General features: G+C 31.2%; 1 protein-coding gene and 1 long non-coding RNA gene across 2 annotated transcripts; one reads left to right on the top strand and one right to left on the bottom strand.

Moving 5' to 3' along the window:
• The first annotated feature begins 9,016 nt into the window (after window positions 1-9,016).
• LOC119687905 (glycine-rich cell wall structural protein-like) lies at window positions 9,017-9,892 on the top strand. Its single transcript, XM_038102452.1, has one exon. It carries the CDS (start codon window positions 9,288-9,290, stop codon window positions 9,708-9,710), a length of 423 nt encoding a protein of 140 aa, XP_037958380.1. The 5' UTR covers window positions 9,017-9,287; the 3' UTR covers window positions 9,711-9,892.
• Window positions 9,893-14,027: 4,135 nt separating this feature from the next.
• Window positions 14,028-15,674, bottom strand: LOC119687909. The gene is made up of 3 exons (XR_005253281.1): window positions 15,526-15,674; window positions 15,220-15,447; window positions 14,028-14,402 (listed from the first exon to the last, which is right to left on the bottom strand). It is a non-coding gene; the product is annotated as an uncharacterized LOC119687909 (long non-coding RNA).
• Between the last annotated feature and the right edge of the window lie 4,095 nt (window positions 15,675-19,769).

The raw sequence follows: 19,769 nt of genomic DNA, 5'->3' as shown, positions 1-19,769 counted from the left end.
AAAGTTTTTAATCTTAAATAAAAATAAAGTGTAGGATTCTTCAATAAATCCACGAAACGTCAGTTACGTGCCAAAGATTAAAACTAATAATGCAATTTTTATTTTTCATTCAAGTGACGTCCAAATGCTCCATAAACAACAAAATTCTTTTATCAACTCTTCTATCTTCTAAGCAACAAAACTAACTATCGATATCGATAACTATAGTTTAATGGTGCCACAACTAGTAGAGCTCTCTCTCCAACATGCATTTGTCGATCCCTTGCCTCCTGCCATAATCATATCGACTCCTATTGTAACGGAGCTAACATCAGTGAGGTTGAATATAAAGGTGTACTTATAGCACTTCACACAGATGCAGTGTCCCAACAGGGTTTTGAACTGGTTATCTTACAGGAAGAATGACACCTGCTTCATACAGCAAGAACTGTCCTAGCTCAATTATGATCAGGGTATAACAGTGCCCAAACTACAATCCATGACGTAACCTATCTGTTCCGTTGTCCCTCTTAGTCACAAAAGGGGATTATTTAAAGAATATCTTTACGATTGTCTGGCTTCAGACTGTGGCAGCAGGAATTTACAAGATCACAAGCTTCTATTACGGTTTGAAATTAGCTAATCTTTACGACTGTTCAGCTTTGGACTGTAGTAGGAAGAGATTACTGGCTTTAAAGTTTTTATCCCCATTTGTAATTAGGATATCTTTAACAGCTGTCAAATTCAAAGCTGTCAAATTAATGAAGTTAAATCTGACCACTATTTAGAGAGGTTATTTATTACTTGGAAAATTGAGTGTAAAGAAGAAAATGACTGATGGTACATCTATAAAAAAGAAATATAATTTCGTATACACATTTTATTTTTTATTTTTTTGTACATTTTTTTGACATTTCCAAAACTTTTTAATTTTTTGATTTAGGGTTCAGGGTGCGATGGAAAAGTTCACTGCATAATTAATTGCATTTCGAATTTGGTTAAGCAGCTTTTCGATTTCCAGAAGCTTAGTTGCAATATTTGAAAGTTTTCTGTATGCATTTATTTTGTTGCATTTTTTTACAAACAATTTTACTTATTTTTCTGCAAAATGTTATGTGGAATTTGCTAAAGAAGTTCAAAGTTTATTTTAAGTATAAGTAAGTTTTGTTTTTTGAAGGAATTCTATTGTACTCTAATTGCATTTCTCCTTTAGTGGGTCTACATGGAAGTGCTGAGGATTCGCATCAGACTTTCTAATTCTGAAACCAAGTAAGCACCATTCAGGGTCTGATACTTAGCAAGGGCAAAAATAATGATGAGCTGGTTATTTTGGTAGAATGCAATCAACTACTCTCGTACTTGTAGGTTCTTTTCGAGAAGTTTCTTCCAAAACTATGTTTTGTTAAGTTCTTGAAAATGAAAATTTTTTCCCTAGAAATACTTTACTGCGAAATGTGAAAATGCATTGTTGATTGGACTGAAGTGTTGAAGTTTAAAGTGAAAGGAAGAGGCAAGCATCGCTTAGAAAGTCAGCAAAAATGCAAATGAATGCGGAAAAGCAATTTCAAAAATTATAAAATTCGAAAATTGTGGGAAAATTGCTTTCCCCCCCCAGCTTGGGCTGAAAGCGTAAGAATATTTTTGCTTTCGCTCTTGAAAGCAATTTTCAAATGAGGAAACAAAAACTTTTAAGATCCTTTAAAATCTAAATAATATGCAGAGTCAAAAGTTGTGTAAATATCTTAAGTTTTCGTATCAGAATTGATTTTGAAAGGCACAAAGGCACTTATTCCCCTAGAATTGTTAATATCTGGCAGTGTTGGTTACAAATGTGCTCAACGATGATTAGCATATCGAAAGTGAATAATTTTTAGGTTATCACAACCATAAATGCAAATGGATTCCATTGGCTTTGCAAAACTGACAGAAATTATTTTTTGCTTGCGACTGATGGGAGGATGACTCTTTTGAATTCCTTAAAATTTTTATCTATGGTATTCTATTTAGAGTTTTTTCATAAATTCTATTTTCCATTATAAATTTTTGCATCAATTTGAATAAAACAGTTTATTCAATTTCAAAATATTTACTGGTAGGCAATGAAATTCTGAAACTCTCGGTTTTGGCGCAACAGAAAGGACGGACAAAAAATAAAATTTATTATTATATTAGCATAAAATCATAAACAAATGATTGCATGGAACTTTGTGAAAACTCGACATCAAATATCAAAGAATTATAGAATGGAAAAGGGAAGAGTTAGATATAACTGAAGTCGTTCAATATATTGTGCATCAATATATATATATATATATATATATATATATATATATATATATATAGTACATATTAAATGATTATTTATACCGTATATACTAAGTTGTTTAACTGTGGCAACTTAACTTAAATTACTTACTTATTTAGTCATTATAATAACACTTCACCGAAAAAGGTAGGTGTGATTATGTGCTGCAGTTTTCTAGGTAGTTCGGTTAGTATGAAACTAATTAACTTTTTAATACATCTATATAAGAAAAAAGTTTATTAAACGTTAAAATTCATAATTTAAAAACAGAAATATGCGGAACTAATTTAAAATGTTTATATTTTATGTATACATTTATTTAAGAAATAAAAAGTAAAAATTTTTGTATAGTTTTCCTTCGAAAATTGATTTGATGGTACTATGGTGCGTATGAGTGACGTGAAGGACGCCTTTTTTTTTTGAAATTTAACGGTTAATATTAGTACTTAAATATAAACAATTTTAATTGTTTAAACAATTTCATAAAAGTTTCATCAATCAATTATCTTTGAAATGCTGTAAATTTCAAGTTTCTACCTTTTATAGAACTTAAGATATAGCCATTTGAAAATGTGTCTACTATGCCAATTCTTAAAACCCCACGGGTCCATATCTCCTAAGAAAAAAATCACAAAATTTTTTTCCGAGATACGGGTCTTCTTATTTTATGAAAGGAGTTCATAAAAAAAATTTCAGCCAGATCGGAGATCATGAGATCAAAAAGGTGTCCGAGTTGTAAAAGAATGACCCATATACGTATAAGCTGGTAAATAAAATAGATGCCTTAATTTCTTCTATTCAACTTTTTGCCACATTAACCTAGATGCCTTTTATTGACTACAACGTCTTGATCTTTTAAATGACTTTTAAATTTATCTTCAATAATAATTTTTAATTGGCTATACGTATTTTAGTATTGTGCACCTGGAAAGATTAGTATTTCATCTGCCGAGTTCATCAACTATGTAGTCTCTAGCAATATTTTCAATTACTGGAAGTAATCGATGTCTAAAGTTCAGTTAAAAAATTCTCGACATCTCTTCTATAAATTGTAAGCATAATTATATTATTCCATTACGCTATTCCTTTCATAATAGCATAAATCTTGATTTTATGAAATCAGCATACAATATTTTTTTTTCCAAATGTCGAAGTCGTCTGAAACTAGTAGTTGGTATGTCAATCAAATACTTTTATTATATCTATATTATGACAAATAAAAGTTTTAAATTTAATATAGTAAGAAGAAACTATCGAGATTTTAAACTAACCAAAACTAAACTGTCACAGACTTCTGGCAAAAATTGCATTCCAGTGATTAGAGGAAGAAAAATAATTAGCTTAGTATTTAAATTTCCAAATTTAAATACACTACATTACTTCATTTAATACATATATTTATTCTAAATTTCCGTTATAAATCAATAATATTAAAAAACAAGAACTTTGGCCAATGAATACTGCTAACCAAGCCACTGTGCAGCATTGTACAGTGTGGCAAAACTCTGAAATAAACCAATCAAAATCAATTATAACAAAATGAGCTTTTCTTTAAATGTAGTTTTTGAGGTGAACTTCATGCTAGATTTTATGCCTATTTTGGCTGCTAGTGGTTACGACTCTAAACAAATGTGGTCAGAAGTAGAAAATGGAAATTTTGACCTTATAGCATCTCTATATTATTACCTTGCCACACCAATGAACTTGGTTTTAAAGAGGGTTTTTAGTTTATGTTAAAATATGAACATGTACCTTATATTAGAGTAATTAAGATGTTTAGTCAGACACATTTTTAATTATTTTGCATAATCTATTTAGACGCAGCAGCCCCAGCAGATATTTCATTGTAGTTATCATCTCATTGAAAATTAGTGTTTATTTAGGCACATACGCCACAGCAAATGTTTCATTATGGTTATCATTTCATTATAATTAGTATTGATTTAGAATTAGACTTTTAATACAATACTTTACATTTATGCAATATATATAAGATCATCTTATACATTTTGATATTCTTGAATATTTCAAAGCTTTTTTTAAGTAGATAATAAAATTCTTGTAAAGAAATACCTATGTTAAATTACTATATGTATTGTGGGACGTTGGGACAGCGCACTGTCCAACAAGTTACCACACTGAAGTGAAAGATTAACCGAAGTAGACCACGAAATGACTTGGGTCCTTTTTCGTCCTTCGATTATGTTAAATTATTAATATTTAAGGAGATTAAGTGTTCAACTTCATTTTAACTTCTATATATCTGTTATAATTTAGAATACAATAAATTTTATTCGGCTATTTTTAATTCTGCCACACTGTGCGTCATGACAAGATAATCGATGGCATACAAGTGATTTCATTATATGAGCGTTTAACACAAAATTATGGTGAGACTGTTAATAGACTCACGAAAAATGTTTTTATACACAGTTGGCAACATTGAATCTGAACAGAACAATGCTGTTCGGATGTGTACTCATCATTCAGGCACATTAGTGATGAGCTGAAGTGAAGTAAATACGTAGCCGCTACGTAGCGTTTTTTAATCACAAATCAACGTTGAGCTAAATGCTGGTATCGAACTAAAACCTTTATTTCTAATGGTGGTCAAGTGTATGCACACCACTTCTCTGTAGACCAGGATAACGCGAAGTGCAAGCAATCCATGCTCTGACTGCATCCATGTATGGTGCTGCTCTTAGTTGAATGATATTATAGGCACCAACCACAGCAGTTGCTAATTAAAATTTAATGATTATGCACTACGATTTGCCCGTACTGCTGATGGTAAGGCGGCTGGCAAAGAAGCGTGTCTGCAACAGGACGAATGTGCAACTGTTAACAGTTGTTGAGGAACGAAACAGTAATAAAAGCAATAACAAAATCAGAAAAACATTAGTTGTGTGGCATTGAAACGTTTTCCTACTTCACTATAAACGCCTAACTTTTGCACAGCTCTGGTTCTAATACGCATGCAAATGCTGCTGACTTGATGTGATGCTTAAACACAAAGCTAATGCGCCGCATGTGTGTGTGTGTGTTTGTATGTGTGGCTGCTTTGTATGGGCAAACAAAGTTAGTTGCATAAATTCAAGCGCGTCTGCTTTTGGTTTGGTTTTGATTTTGAAATTTGTTGCTTCTTATTAACGTTTTTCTTGTTCTTGTTTTCTCCATTGTTGTGTTTTTGTTAGTAAATTTGTATGTACAATATTTGTTTTTGCTTTCGAATGCTGCTGGCAGAGAAATAAAACAGGCATTAAGTTACGTGTTGGTATTATAAGTTTGCATTTAAGTGCGCGTGTTGCTATATATATATGTATGTGTGTGTTTTGTACTAATACCATCTTTGTGGGTTTACGTTTGCGTTGCCACGTAACGTCATTTCTTTTTTTCTGCTGCGCTTGGTTATTTAAATTTGCATTGGCAACGCGAGTTTTAATGAGTTTCAGTTATTTTGCTTTTGCTAATGCGGTTGTTGTTGTATTTTATATGATTAAGTTAAATAGGATTGAAATTTGATTTTTCGTTTGTAGTTTTACAATTAATGTTTTAATAAACTTTTTGAAATTTAAATATTAAGTAAACTTAATTAGAGAAAAAAGAAGCTAAATTTTAATACACGTGTATATATGGTAAAGTTTTGCATGCACGTAAATTGAAAAATAAATGTATAGGATTTGAGGTTACACCTTTGTAGGGAATTAATCAAGTTTACTTGATAATTAAAATTGCTCAATAAAAAATAATATATTAAAAAAAATGAAATTGAAAACAAAACACAGAGCCTAGCCCAGAGAAATTTCGAAATTCAAATACTAAGCTTTTTATGTTTCACTTACTGATTACTGGTAAGTGATTTAAGCGGGAAGACTTTCACAATCCGATGATTGCGATAACCTTAACTGGTTCTTAAGAGGGTGGTTGTGTGCGCTCAGTTCTTAAACAGCGACTTCCGATGCTTTCCATTTACTAACAAAAAGAAGAACAAAGGGTAAAAATCTTAAAAGTTTTATAATCTGTGTGCAAAGTAACCGGAACTCACAGTTTCAGAAACGCAAAAATTTTTATTCCTACTTGTTATATGAGTTTATAGTACTATATTATGTTACTAAGCGAGATTTGAGTAAGACCTGTTACTCGGTGTAGTCTCCACAAAGGAATGTGCCAAAAATATAGGAATAAAAATAATTTATAAAATATAGGAATTAAAAAAATATGTTGATTTGGTTTATTCAGGTTGGTTTCTAATGGCTAAAAGTGATGATAACATCGAAAACTAAAAAGGCTAATGCTCGTAAATCTTTGTATGAGATTTGAAGAGTTAATGGAAGTATTAGATATATTCTTAAAGTTCATTCAAAATAATATAATATAATATATATTTTGGACATGAAATGCTTTGCCATATGACTTTGAAAGGAAGAGATTAATTGTGTTGAAATAAAGCATCAAAATCACTTTGCTTAAAAAATGATTTGCTTTGACGATCTATTTTAACTCTCACTTTCTCAGTAAGACATAATTTTATTATTTCTTATACTTATATAACACAATTAATTTAATTATAAAATGATTGAATAACTGAAGTCAATAATTTTTGATAGATCGAATACGGCTTAAACAGTATCTGCCGCTCTAATAAGATTTTATACATAAGATGAGGTAAGGCATTATTTTTTCCTCAATAAAAGACAAGTAATTTCTATAATATTGTTTTCGAATTTAACTTTATAGTTAAATTACAACTAAAAAATCAAAATTTTAATTTTGTTGAACTTATATTGTTTATTTTATTACACTGTATCAAAATATTTTAAACTTATTCCTGTTTTATAGTCCATTACTCATTCATCGATCCTTTCTAAATGTTTTTTCTCTTTGAAAAGGTGATTTTTGTTGCTTGACTCAATTATGTGATACCCTATAGATAATTGCGGATTTACCAAACTTTATTGTCCTTTACTGGTGCATCAATAATTTTTGGAGTGGCCTGAGTACATGGTTTCATTGTCTTTTTGATGATTCGTATGATTTAAATTAAATTTATCATAGCCTGTATTGTTGGACTTTTGATCTAACACTATTTAGACCTGTTATCAAATAAGAGATTTGCAAATATGTATCCTAAATTTATTTAATATTTTATTTCTATAATCTTATCATATCTGTGAAATCAAATACTTAAATTATAACAGTAAGAGAAAATATTTTCTTCTCAAATGGATCCTGTTCGTGCACTATATATTTGAGATTTCTACATTTAAGTCTGGTCAATAGATGGTGTCTTCTTCGTGGTATCACAACGGATCATTATTTGTGCTTAAGAGAGTTTTGGTGCACAAGACTTCAAACTAACCTAAAGAGAATTATTAGATTTAGGTATACCAGAGTTTCAGTACTTTACAGATACATATATACCTGTAATATTTTATTTTTAATCAAATTTTTTTTTGGTTGGAGTAGTGTTTGATACTCCCAATCTTAGTAAATATTGTTAACGGATCCACCATTTCATCTTACGATTTTTTTTGTTTACTGGATTAAAGAATCAACTCCCGAAGTTTAAGTTTATCGGTTTGAAGCACCTTTAATATAATTCCTATTACTTCTTTGACTTTATTATTAATATCAGATTAAACTTAACATCCTCTTCACTCACATCAACGCGTATGGCGCAAAAATAATGCTTATAAGATGAATCGGGAAAATGAATGATCATTAACTTTTATTTTTGGAAACTCTATTTGGTTAGTCCTGAATCAAACTATATTTTAGATAATGGTAATTTTAAAGATTTTTATAAATTTTTTACAAGGAATCATCTTTTCGAAAAATTGAGCAAAATGTATTCACTATCTTAACTATATAATACTTAGTTATAAGTTAGCGTCAGAGTTTCGTGAAACATCCATCCATACTCTCACCGATACTTGACGTAAGAGCCGGTTCAATAATATTTTGACAATTAGATTTAGTTTTTTCATCATTTGTCTAAATCTTAAATAATTCTTTTGTTCTATTGCTTTGAATAAAATAATTTATTGAACATTACTTTCAACTTTACTGGACTACATCCAGTTTTGTAAGGAAGTAAGAATCAAAATCTCAACGACCACAAATTTGCCATAGATGTTAAAAAATCAATAAATTTGCTTAGCTGCTTTGTCTATTTATAATTCTCTTACCGCCTTTGTCAACTTATTTTTGGAATGGACAATATTTTATTGATCAAATTTATTGTCAAAACAAAACATTAAATGTTGACAGAAAGAAATAAACAAAAAAAATTACGCCAAACAAGTTCACTGCCAAAGTCAAACCGAGGCGGTCAAATATCGCCGTTGTTTCGCATCTCAACTTGTAGCATCCATCTCTCATCTGCGTCTGCACTCAGCGTTCGCTTCACCGTCTGGAATGTAAACAAATGAATCGGCCGTCGCTCGCAGTGGCGGCATTTGGGCGTCTCTGGCGGCGCATGCGTAACACAATTAACAGCTACCGGTGGAGTTGCGGCAAAGAGTGAGAATTTCAAGTGGATTTTGGGAATCACCCAGTCTTACAGGTTTCCACCGTACAACAACCGTGCATACGGTGTTGTAGACGATACAGTAAAGCACCTCAGATTAATAAATTAAAAACTGAAACGAATGTGCCGACATTCGAATTGCTTTGAATTCGAAGCGTTGCTGAAGTGATAAAAGCCGTTCTAACAATGAGTCAAGTATCGCAGCCGAAGTCAAGAGGTATCAAGAAGTATCTGCGAGCAGCGCCAAAATCTCGAATTGCGTTGATATTGATTTTTGCTGGTTTTTTCGATTTATTTTTTTGAATGTCTCTATTTTTTGTTAATTTTTTCATATTTTGACTTTTCGGTAACAAATTTTTTTTAAAATATTTTACGTTAGTATAAATACTTTTGTCGCCTCTTTATTCGCATTAGTCGGTTAGTTTATAGTCAGCGAATTTGTGGTGATTTATTTTTTATCGAATTAAGTACAAAATGAAAGTATTTTTCGTTCTTGCTCTACTGATGGCTGCCGCGTCAGCGTTGCCACAGTTTGGTGGCTTCTATGGTGGAGGCCCTGGTTTCTATGGACGTCCTGGATTTGGTGGACCTGGTTTCGGCGGCGGTTTCGGTGGACCTGGATTCGGTGGACCAGGCTTCGGAGGAGGTGGTTTTGGTGGTCCAGGTTTTGGTGGTCCTGGTTTTGGTGGTCCTGGATTTGGTGGCGGCGGTTATTATCCAGGCTTTGGTGGCGGTGGTTTCAGACCTGGCCGTTTCGGTGGTGGTCGTCGTGGCGGTGGTGGTGGTGCAGCATCTGCATCTGCTTCAGCCTCGGCAAGTGCGGCAGGTGGTGGTGGTGGTGCAGCCTCAGCAGCAGCATCAGCTTCAGCGTCCTCATCAGGTGGTTTCTTTGGATAAAAGGAAATGCGTTGAATTAATTTTAAATTTAATTTTACATCTAAACTTTTTGCCAAATATATATTTTTTATATGGAAAATTGCTCTCTGAGCAACTTTAAAGCTTGATAAAGCGTTCTGTTAAATCATAAATCCACTTCACCAAATGTCAAAATGCTTAATTGCCTTTTCTAAATAATATAATTTATTTTTTAAATTAATGTACATATTTTTTATGTAAAAAGTTAAAAAATCCACAAAAAATCCAAAAAACACCAAAAAAAATCTTGTTGTCAATTTATGTTATAAAAAAAAAATTTATTATTGTTTTGATACTAAAAAAATCTTATTAAAAATAAACACAAAAAAAATATTAATAAGAATTCAAACTGGTTTATTTTATCTTTTAATTTAGATAATTTCTATCAGATTAATTGTTTGAAGCTCAGCGTTTTCATTCTCTGCCCAACTGCGCAGTCAGCTCAGCCAGGTTTACTCGTAGTTCAATGGTCTCTTCAATGCTAAGCTTGGGCCGGGCTTAGTGATCACACGTACGCCAAACAAAACATTACCACGCGGAAGAAGGTCTCGAATTTCAATTTACCCGTCAATCGACTGAAATCTTCGCATCTAATGTCTTTTGTAAGATGAGAGATGAGATGAGAATGTGATTGGCATTTTGTCAGGTTTCTCGGAAATAACAATGCACGTGGGAAATCCCAAATTCCATAAATTGTTAACTAAGGTCAGCAGAGAATAATGTTTATTTTAGATACACACAAATCTGTCTGCTGAATGAACGCACTGGGCACTTCAAATAGCAGAGGTCAAGTTTTTACAGTTAATATAAAAGTCGTTAATTATTTGATAATAAAATAAACAAATACAAATTATTTACTATATATACAGAAGCATATGACTTTCAGAATAATGAAAACAATCAAATAATATATCAACAAACTAAATCATAGTTTGTGGTTTAACCAAAGTTTTTAGTTTTTTGACTATAATATTGATAGAACTCCATTGATAGGTTTTTGGTAGAGTTCAGGTTTTCTTACTAAATCATCAAAGTCCTTTTTGCTAAGTATTCTTCCATGTATATTTTAATCATTTTCGAGACAATCAGAACTTAAAGTTCCCAATATATATTTTTATTACTGGTCATTAGGGTGCTCTCATAACTACAAGCAAAACTTGATAATATCATATCGTAAGTCCCAGCAATACTTTAAATACCTCAGAACAATTACAGAAACTAAATAAGCCTACTTTCGTCTGTCAAGGCCGCCTAAGTTCAGAGTCCTTATCATAACGTTTTAGCTACTGTTGAGTTAAAGAGTGACCCTATCATTTCTCGCGTATGACACCAACCTCATAACAGAGTTCGAAAGCCAAGTCTTACCATAATACCGTACCATAATACCAAACAATAGCTCGAGCCTACGGAGTTACAAAAGTTTAGCTAAAAAGGTTTTCACCGTCTTCAAGCATTAGTGAAGTGGGACCGGTTCGTATGAACTTTTCTGACGGATTTTATGGTAAGCGACAATAAATCATATCAACTGCGTTGGAAGAATTGTGTAGGTTAAGACTTTAAAAGCGTACGGGTGCTCAAATGGATGATATCAGCTCATAATCAGAATCGGTGGAGATATTTGGTGTAGGAAATCAAGAGTGGACTTTAGTGTCGAAGTTAAAGTTCAATTTAGTTAGGTTCACAGTTTTAAAATCAGAAAAGTTATTCACATTTTATTAGGTATCTCCAAATATCCATCACCGGGGGTTTTTGGTTACTGTCACTCACTTTTTTATATTCCATAAAATTTTTTCATACAATAGAAACAATATTTATTTATAAATTAAATAAATAAATTAAATAAATTATCTTCTTCATGAAGGAGATTTAGAAGAATTATCTTCTCTTTATTTGAGGAAAGTTGAAAAAAAACGCTTCCATAATCGAGCATCTGAAATTTATTTTCTTCACATTCTTGCCTACATATATGAATTTCAACACCTTCGTTATTAGATCTGTCACATTTGGAGGTAACTACATACATACAAGTCCGCTCTTGACATTATGAAATATTACTTTGACTACACTTTAAGGAGATAGAGAACAACACCCTACTTACGTCATTGCTGTAAACACGCTGTGTAAAATCAAGGAGTTCAACTTAGCCGCATTTTTTGTTCTGGATTGCTGATTGGATTTCTTCAGCAGTTCTATAGACTTAATGCTATATTCTCTTATGTTATTCCAAATGTGGTGTAACAAATTTAGGTTGTTATTTGTTTGCACTTCGTATGGGTAATATGATCCGTTTTCTGATCTTCTGTCTATCGTCAGCAAATCTTCGACATGATGACGTGTGGATTATTCACTGAATAGTGCATCTGATACAATACTGCCACCGCAGCTATGAATTACTTGCAATCTGTTGAAATTCCTTCGCATTTCATTTGGCATCAACTAAGTGAAGACAAATCGACTTTAAATGAAAATTTCAATTACTTCCCGAAAATTTCATCGTCACTAAAAAAAAAACTGCTCAAATTGTAGCAATTTTTTCTAACTGCAATTTACTTCCACATACCGCGTTCATTGGTGTTTCACATTCTTGTTCCTCGCTCCAGGCACATGCTGAGCATATCGATTTCATGGAAAAAATGTTTCATATGTTTGGAAGGAAAAATCTTAGAAAAAATGACGTGAATTGAGCATTGAAGTGAACTTCATTAGGTAGTCAAGCAATGAACTCCATTCTGTAACTGTTGGGACCCCCTCAGCAAAAATCGTCAGCATTTCTTTTTATGTCTAATTTGGACTTTTTTTAATTCATTTTTTTTTGGATTGAATAAAGTTTTTAGGATTTGAAATCATTGTTGAAAGTTTTTTGTTGATATGTCGATACACGCAGCCTGAATTCGATTCGAACTCAGTAAAAACAAAAGAAATTATCGACTGCTCTGCGAAGGCAATTAACTTTACAGCATTTGCATGAAATTTCAATGATTAAATTACAGGCGACTTACATAGGTCCTTAGACTTTCCAGAAGTCAATGAAAGCAGTCATGGTGGAAGCTCAACGTTTGTCCAAAGGAAATTAATTAAAGTTTTTTGAACTGAAGTTTTTTTTCTTACGAATGAATACACACATTTATATTTCTAATTTATTTTATATGTTATGACATACTTGAGTTTGGCTATTAGCCAAAATTTGATTAAGAAAAAATTTATTTCTATTTAAAATTTTATCATATGCCGAAGTGTTTTTACGGAATATAAATTCTCATTTTTCATAGCTATGAGCTTAGCAAATATATCAACTTAATTAGTTGACAGAGGGGTTTCGAACAGTAGTTAACTACAACAACAAAAATTCTTGATTTATAATATTCAAATTCATTGAATTTTTGGCTGACCATACAGCTGTTTCAAGTATTGCCAAATACCCATCATCAGTGGTATTGGAATTATTTCTTATAAATCAGTTAACAAAATGATGTGATATTCAAAACAGATATTTAAAGGATTGTAAACGGAATAAAAATCACTTTCACAATAAATTTTTGATTTGATTTGTTCAGGGTGGTAAGGTGCTTATAATTGTTTGAAATATGATTTATTGGTTCAAGAAAATATATAAATCGTTTTTGGTACTGTTAGGCAGCACTTTGACTTTTTATTGTTTTAAATTGAGCTTAAGTGCTTGCTTAAATGACGGGAAGTAATTAACTTCATGTTTGAAATGAATGCTACCATGTAGGGAGTTTCATATATGTGTATATATGTATACATATTTATACATAACATATACATTGTATTGTATATACATTATATTGTTATTATTAATATTACTAAAATAAATTGCGGTATCAAAACTTATCATATTCAAAAATTTATATTTTTTTACATCCAAAAAGTATGCAATAATTAAACGCATTTTGAAAATAAAATTTTAATGAATTGTGTGAAATAATTTGTTTAAAATGTAGGATATCAGTCTTATATGTATATAATATTAAGGACGGACAGACAAACATTTAATATATACAAAACTAGAGTACATACTTATTTATATATTTATATGTATAATATATTTTGCATATATTCGGAATAAAGCTATTATGTCTTCTGATCTATTTAGGTTGCAGTGCTTTGTGGGCTATAATAATAATAATGTATAAAAGTTCATTTAAAATTATTTGATCCAATAGTGAAGTTTGTGGAATGACCTAAATTTGCTTAAATTATTTATTTATACATATTCCAGACATTTGCATTAATCATGATATATCCATCATCATTATAACACAAAAAAACCAAAACATATAAATTTAAACAAAAACCAAACACTTTAATCTTTAACTTTACACATTATATTTAATTTATTATTTTTTACAAACAGCCCAAAACTTATTAATCCAAAACTTGAGTACCAGTCCAAAAATTATATGCTTCAATCGTCGTTGCGGACTTCAAGAGAAGGACGCGTTAATTGTGACACCCAGCGACATAATGAGCGAATATGGGTTAATAGGTAACGTGAGATTATATATTTAAGATTGAACTGATCCTGTGGTCCGTTGGGTATACGAATATAATTTCCCAAATAATCTAGTCGCATGAGTGTAAATGTGTCACGGCTTTCTCGTCTCAGTTCACGAACAAAATTAATCGATTTGCAATTTTTAGTTTTCTCCATGCCTAAAAAGAAAATATGAGCAACTTTAGCAATTAAGTATAGATCATATTATTAAATATTTTCACTTTTCAAAAAAAATTGAGTTTTAAATAAAATATATTATGTTAATGTTGTATGTAATGCTCTTGGTTTATTTTCTACTAAATGAACAACCCATGGACTAAAGACAAACGTGTGGCAAACTATCTTAACGATCCATAAAGTTTGCAATCTAAAAAAATCTATCCCTTTAAATAATTCTAACGATATAGAGTTTTTTCTACCACACTCTTTTCTTTAGAAAAAATATAATTCTTGCAAGTAGCGATGTACTGGGGACATGGGCTTATAACCAATAAGGTGGATATGGGCGACTGGAGATCTGGACGCCAACACAAATTAAAAAATTGATTCATTTAAATGGAAAGATTCTTAAAAATGGGAAGATTCATGAAAGAAATCTTGAGATCAAATGACCTCTCCAAGTTTCTACAATTTATGAAGTCTGTATTGTTCTTTAAGTCATAGCAAAAACATAATTTTAAGATATTTTTTGACCATTGAGTTTAAAGTATTTCCCTTTTTGTGTGCATCAGGTACAAAATAAATAGAGGACCTACCCTTAAAATATGTTCTATTGACTCACATTATTGGAGCAAAAACATAATAATAATAGTATATTATTATCATATGTATTCATATTGTTTAAAACATATACTTATGTTTTTTATATAAGCTTTATATGTAAGCCCCATACGATTTAGTAGTTAAAGTAGTTTAATAAAAATATTTATGAACTAATAAAACTAAATATATACTTTTAATTCTAGTCATACTTACTGACGAGAATAGGACAAAGTTTTTTTGCTTGATTTTGAGAGTTCACAATCCAAACACTATGATATGTATTCAATAATTGTTAGAATAGAGAGAATATGTGTTTATTTGAATACGTGGGTCTATTCGAGATGTCTTCAATAGAATTTACAATAATAAATTGTTAACATAATGTTTTGAGTCTGTGGTAACTGCTCTTCCAATAGACCAAATGTTTTCTTTATGCTTATTCTAATAGCAATTGAATAGTGAGTTCATATAAAAAACTACATTAGAATTTAATTGAATGATTTAAAAGATTTCACGTACCTCGTGCTACGCTTCACTCGCACTCTATATATTATAGGCTAGAAACTCTTAAGTCGCAAACTTAGAAACCTCATGCTTTAATTTTGGCTAATTTTGTGTACACTAGAACTAAAAACTTACTATTGTACAAAATTTTTTCTCTGTCAAATTAATTAATTTCATTAGAAAAAAATATTCAAAAACGTGATAAAAAATAACTAGGATATTTGATTGGAACAATTTTTATATAATATTATATAGATTGTTCATTTTTCGAATCATATATTTTTTATACTACAGTTTCATATTAAACAAATTACTTTAAACTCTTGTAAAAAACTCTGATCTCTTTATGAGAATGTCTCCATCCAATTTAAGCATGTTTGGGTATATACAATAGTTTCCATGGAACTAAATAAAGAATATGTGAACCTAACTGTGGTGAGTCTTATCGTAGTAATGCGTGTTTGATCATTAATCTGATTGTTACCTTGTATTGCAACCATTCGATTATCTAGGATATGTGTTGTTATAGGTATACCTTTGTATACAACTGATCTCTGGCCTGATTAATCAGGTTGTTATCTTCAATTGATACCATTTTACCATCCGAGTTTTTCGAGATCTCCACAGTTTGACTCTTCTCTTCTTATCAACTACTACTTTAAACAAACCTTCATAAAAGCACAGTTCAGAAGTTTTTCTTTTAATCTTTTATTCTTTTGTACCTCATGATAGTCGTTTTTAAGTTTTACTGAGTACCCGATTCAAAATTTCCTGATTTTTGAAAAAACTAATTAAAAACAAATAAGTGCTACTTATGCGCTCTTTCTTATTTTATTAGAACATTAGGAGATGTGCTATGCACTACACATGAAATTTTTGGTCATTATCATTATATAAATACTTATATTTCACCTTGCCGTCATCTTAAATTATTCCAAATATACACCCAGTTTTTGGTGAGGATCCAGTCTAATCCAAGATTGAGCGATTTTCGTCGGTTAATGATTATAAATCAATAGAAGTCATCAAGCTAAAAACGTATCCAAAGTTTAGATACAATCTCGCTCTGATATAATTACACCTTTTCCTAGAGACTGTGTTATGTTTCCAGTTCTAAGCTCGGAGATAAACAATTATAGTATGCAGCTCAGTTGCGCATAATATCCAGGGATCAATATGCGTATTTCAAGCAGCGTTTGTAAACTACAGGCTGGAATGATAAAACTTGCAATTCCTTTTACAACCACTTAGTTTAATGAGAATTTTTCTCATTTTCATTTTCACTCTCTCTACTGAATTTTTCAAAGGGTTTTCCAAATATGTTTAGTTGAGAGATTACCAATTCGGCGAAGAGTTTGTTCATTTCAAAAAAAAAAAATAAACGGGGTACTAGATCTCAACGAAACGGAGCACTGCGACCATGATATATGTAAATATTAATGTATATTTTTTTATCACCATCCGGGAAAAAACCGGCACTTTTTATGGGACTTTTTTAAATGGAACTATAGTGATATATATAGTGATATGTCATTTTCATTATGACAACAGCGGGTGATATTCTCTGAATTGTTAACACATGGCTGGAAAGTTAAATTAATACTTTCAACTTGTTAACAACAGTATCTTATGATATATTTATTTTTTAACTGCCTTTAGTTTTTTCAACATAAAACAAAAGTTATATTGAAAACTCAGAAAATTACAAGACTTTTTGCAAACAAAATTAACAAGCTTTTACTGCTTGAAGAGGCCTTTCAAACATACCTTAACTAACTTAAAGTGCCCCGAAGTCGTCTCGAACCTGTTTCAGTCGCTTGCTTTTATTCGCTTTATTCCAGTTCAACTTTCTCCAATTTTCAACTTCATTTCACCAGTGTATGATTCTTACTCTTCTTAAACTCATTTCTCCATTTCATACACATAATTTTTAAATTATTGTGCTTAACTTAGTAAGTTGACAAATTTTTACCGGAAAATTAACAAGTAAACTGCAAAATTCTACTAAAACTTGCTCCTTGCCTAAATGCAGAAAGTCAACAGGATGCTAAGGGTAAGTTGCGTAGGAAAATGAATAAGAAAAAAGTTTGAAAAATAATAAAAAGTAATAAATAAAATAAAATGAAATGAAATAATGTGAAGAAAATGGTGAAGGAAATTCAAACGAAAATTAAGTTAAAAAGTCTAAAAGTATGCAATGCAAAGCAATCGTAGTGCAAAGTATGTGCCGGAGAAGGAGCGAGTGTGTACGTGCGCTTAACGTGATAAAACGACATGAGTTTGCTTGTTCAACAGCAACAATGAAAGTACCCACCACACGGTACCGCACAAAACCGTACGACACCGTACGGCACCACACTGTGCCACACAGAATACTTAACAGGCAAAATGTAGTTAACAATGTAAAAAACGAACGGCAACAGCTGGCGGCCGCTTGCAGCGTCCTGCTTGCCTGCTTGCCTATATGCACGCTAGGAAATGGCCCCGGCAAGTGTGCTGCCTGTTTCCCCACAATCCAGTAGCAGCAATTCAGTGCTGCTGCGCTGTCGTTGGAGTAGCTGCACTTCACGTTGTTCTTTGGTAACTTCTTTTCATTTAAAAAAGAACAGCTTTTCTTCCTGTTTTCAGTCCTTGTTTCATTTCCTTTTTTATTTTTTATTTTTGATTTTGTAACAAGGAAACGACATTTTTGTTTTGAATTTTTTCGTTTTCCATTTCTTTTTGTTACTGTTTTTGTTTTTGCTTTTGCCTTTCCGCCTTAGTGCGTTAATACTTTTTACTTATGGTGCGGTTTGCTAAAGTAAATGGAGCGCATAACTTTTTTGCGACGTATTTCATATTTAATTAATTTTCAAGGAGTTCATAAATTAACACAGTTTGCGGTATATCAGGATAAATTAAAATCATACACAGGCACTGGTGTTCTGTGGCTTCTGAGCCAGCAGAAGCGGTTCCAAGAGGTCTAACTCAGTGGCAAAATTCTCTGAATCTGAAATCAAAGAGGTGTGTTAACAACACAGGTATGTTATTCGTCCTAAATTCATTACATAAAGCAAAGCAAATAGATCAAGGACATCGGGTAAACGAAGAGTAGCTACTCTTTACCTACAAAATTCGTTGTTTTTAAGAAATAATTTCTTAATAATTGGAATATTGTTAACTTACTAATGACTTCAAAAAAATTTAAGAATTTTATTTATATATTGTATATATTTTATATATATAATCATGATCTAACATTTCGTTTGTTAAAAATCCAAAAAGTCCAAAGTTTTAAAAAGTAAAAAGTATTAACTTTCAAATGATATAAGCCGTAATTTTTTCTTTCAGAGTTGTTAAAGAACAACATTAAGCCTTGTTTGTTGTGTTGTGTATAATATGATATATAACAATTGTAAAAACTAAAAATTAATTACATTAAATAAGAGAAAAAAAATGAATATTAAAAGGACAATAGTAGTCATTTTTATCTTATATATTGTAATTAATAATTTTTGTAATAATTATATATAAGTTATATTTATATAATAATTAATTTGATTTAGTTTGAATTTGGCTGCACTGAAATTTAAGACTTAAAACTTTTTGCGAGTAAAACAGAACTCTGAAGATTTTAAGAGTATTGTTGCTGCTTCACATGCTTTCTTTCGTAATTTGCGAGTATTTTTTTGCTACTCTTAAAGAAAAAATTGCAGCTATATATAAAAGGATAAATGATTCATATGAATCCTAACAATTCACGACATTTAAGCGACTATTCATTTAGCTACAGCTGTTTTAGTGACATTAAGTTTTACACTTTCAGAACAATGGATATATAGCAATGTCTTTCCTCATTGCTTTTTGATGGGAAAGAGTACCGTGACAATAAAAGCTGGCATTGATATGCACAACCCGAATTCTGCTCTATCGATACAAATGACACAAAAGTAATTTGCGGACTTTAAACGCGGCTCACAAAAAGTGATGAACCCACTCAGTAGGATTGATGATACTGGAATAGATCAAAAAAGTTCAAGAACTGTAAAGGGAAGTTTCAGGAGGCAGGATATAGTTGGCACCTTAAAAATAAAAAAAAAAAAAAGGAACATGCCGGCTTTATTTTCAAAAACATTTGTCTTTTCTATGAGTAAAATTGTTTCTAAATAGGTGTTGCGTTTACTGAGAGTTGGCCATCGGTATGAGAGTTGTATCGGTATTTAACAATGGACAAAACTTGGACACAACTTAATATCAAAGTCTAATGGCCAGTCAACTGA

The sequence above is a fragment of the Teleopsis dalmanni genome, chromosome X (genome assembly GCF_002237135.1).
Source record: "Teleopsis dalmanni isolate 2A chromosome X, ASM223713v2, whole genome shotgun sequence".
Classification (NCBI taxonomy): Eukaryota; Metazoa; Arthropoda; class Insecta; order Diptera; family Diopsidae; genus Teleopsis; species Teleopsis dalmanni.
Note: the sequence above shows the minus strand (reverse complement) of the source record. Positions and strands in the feature narration are given on the sequence as shown.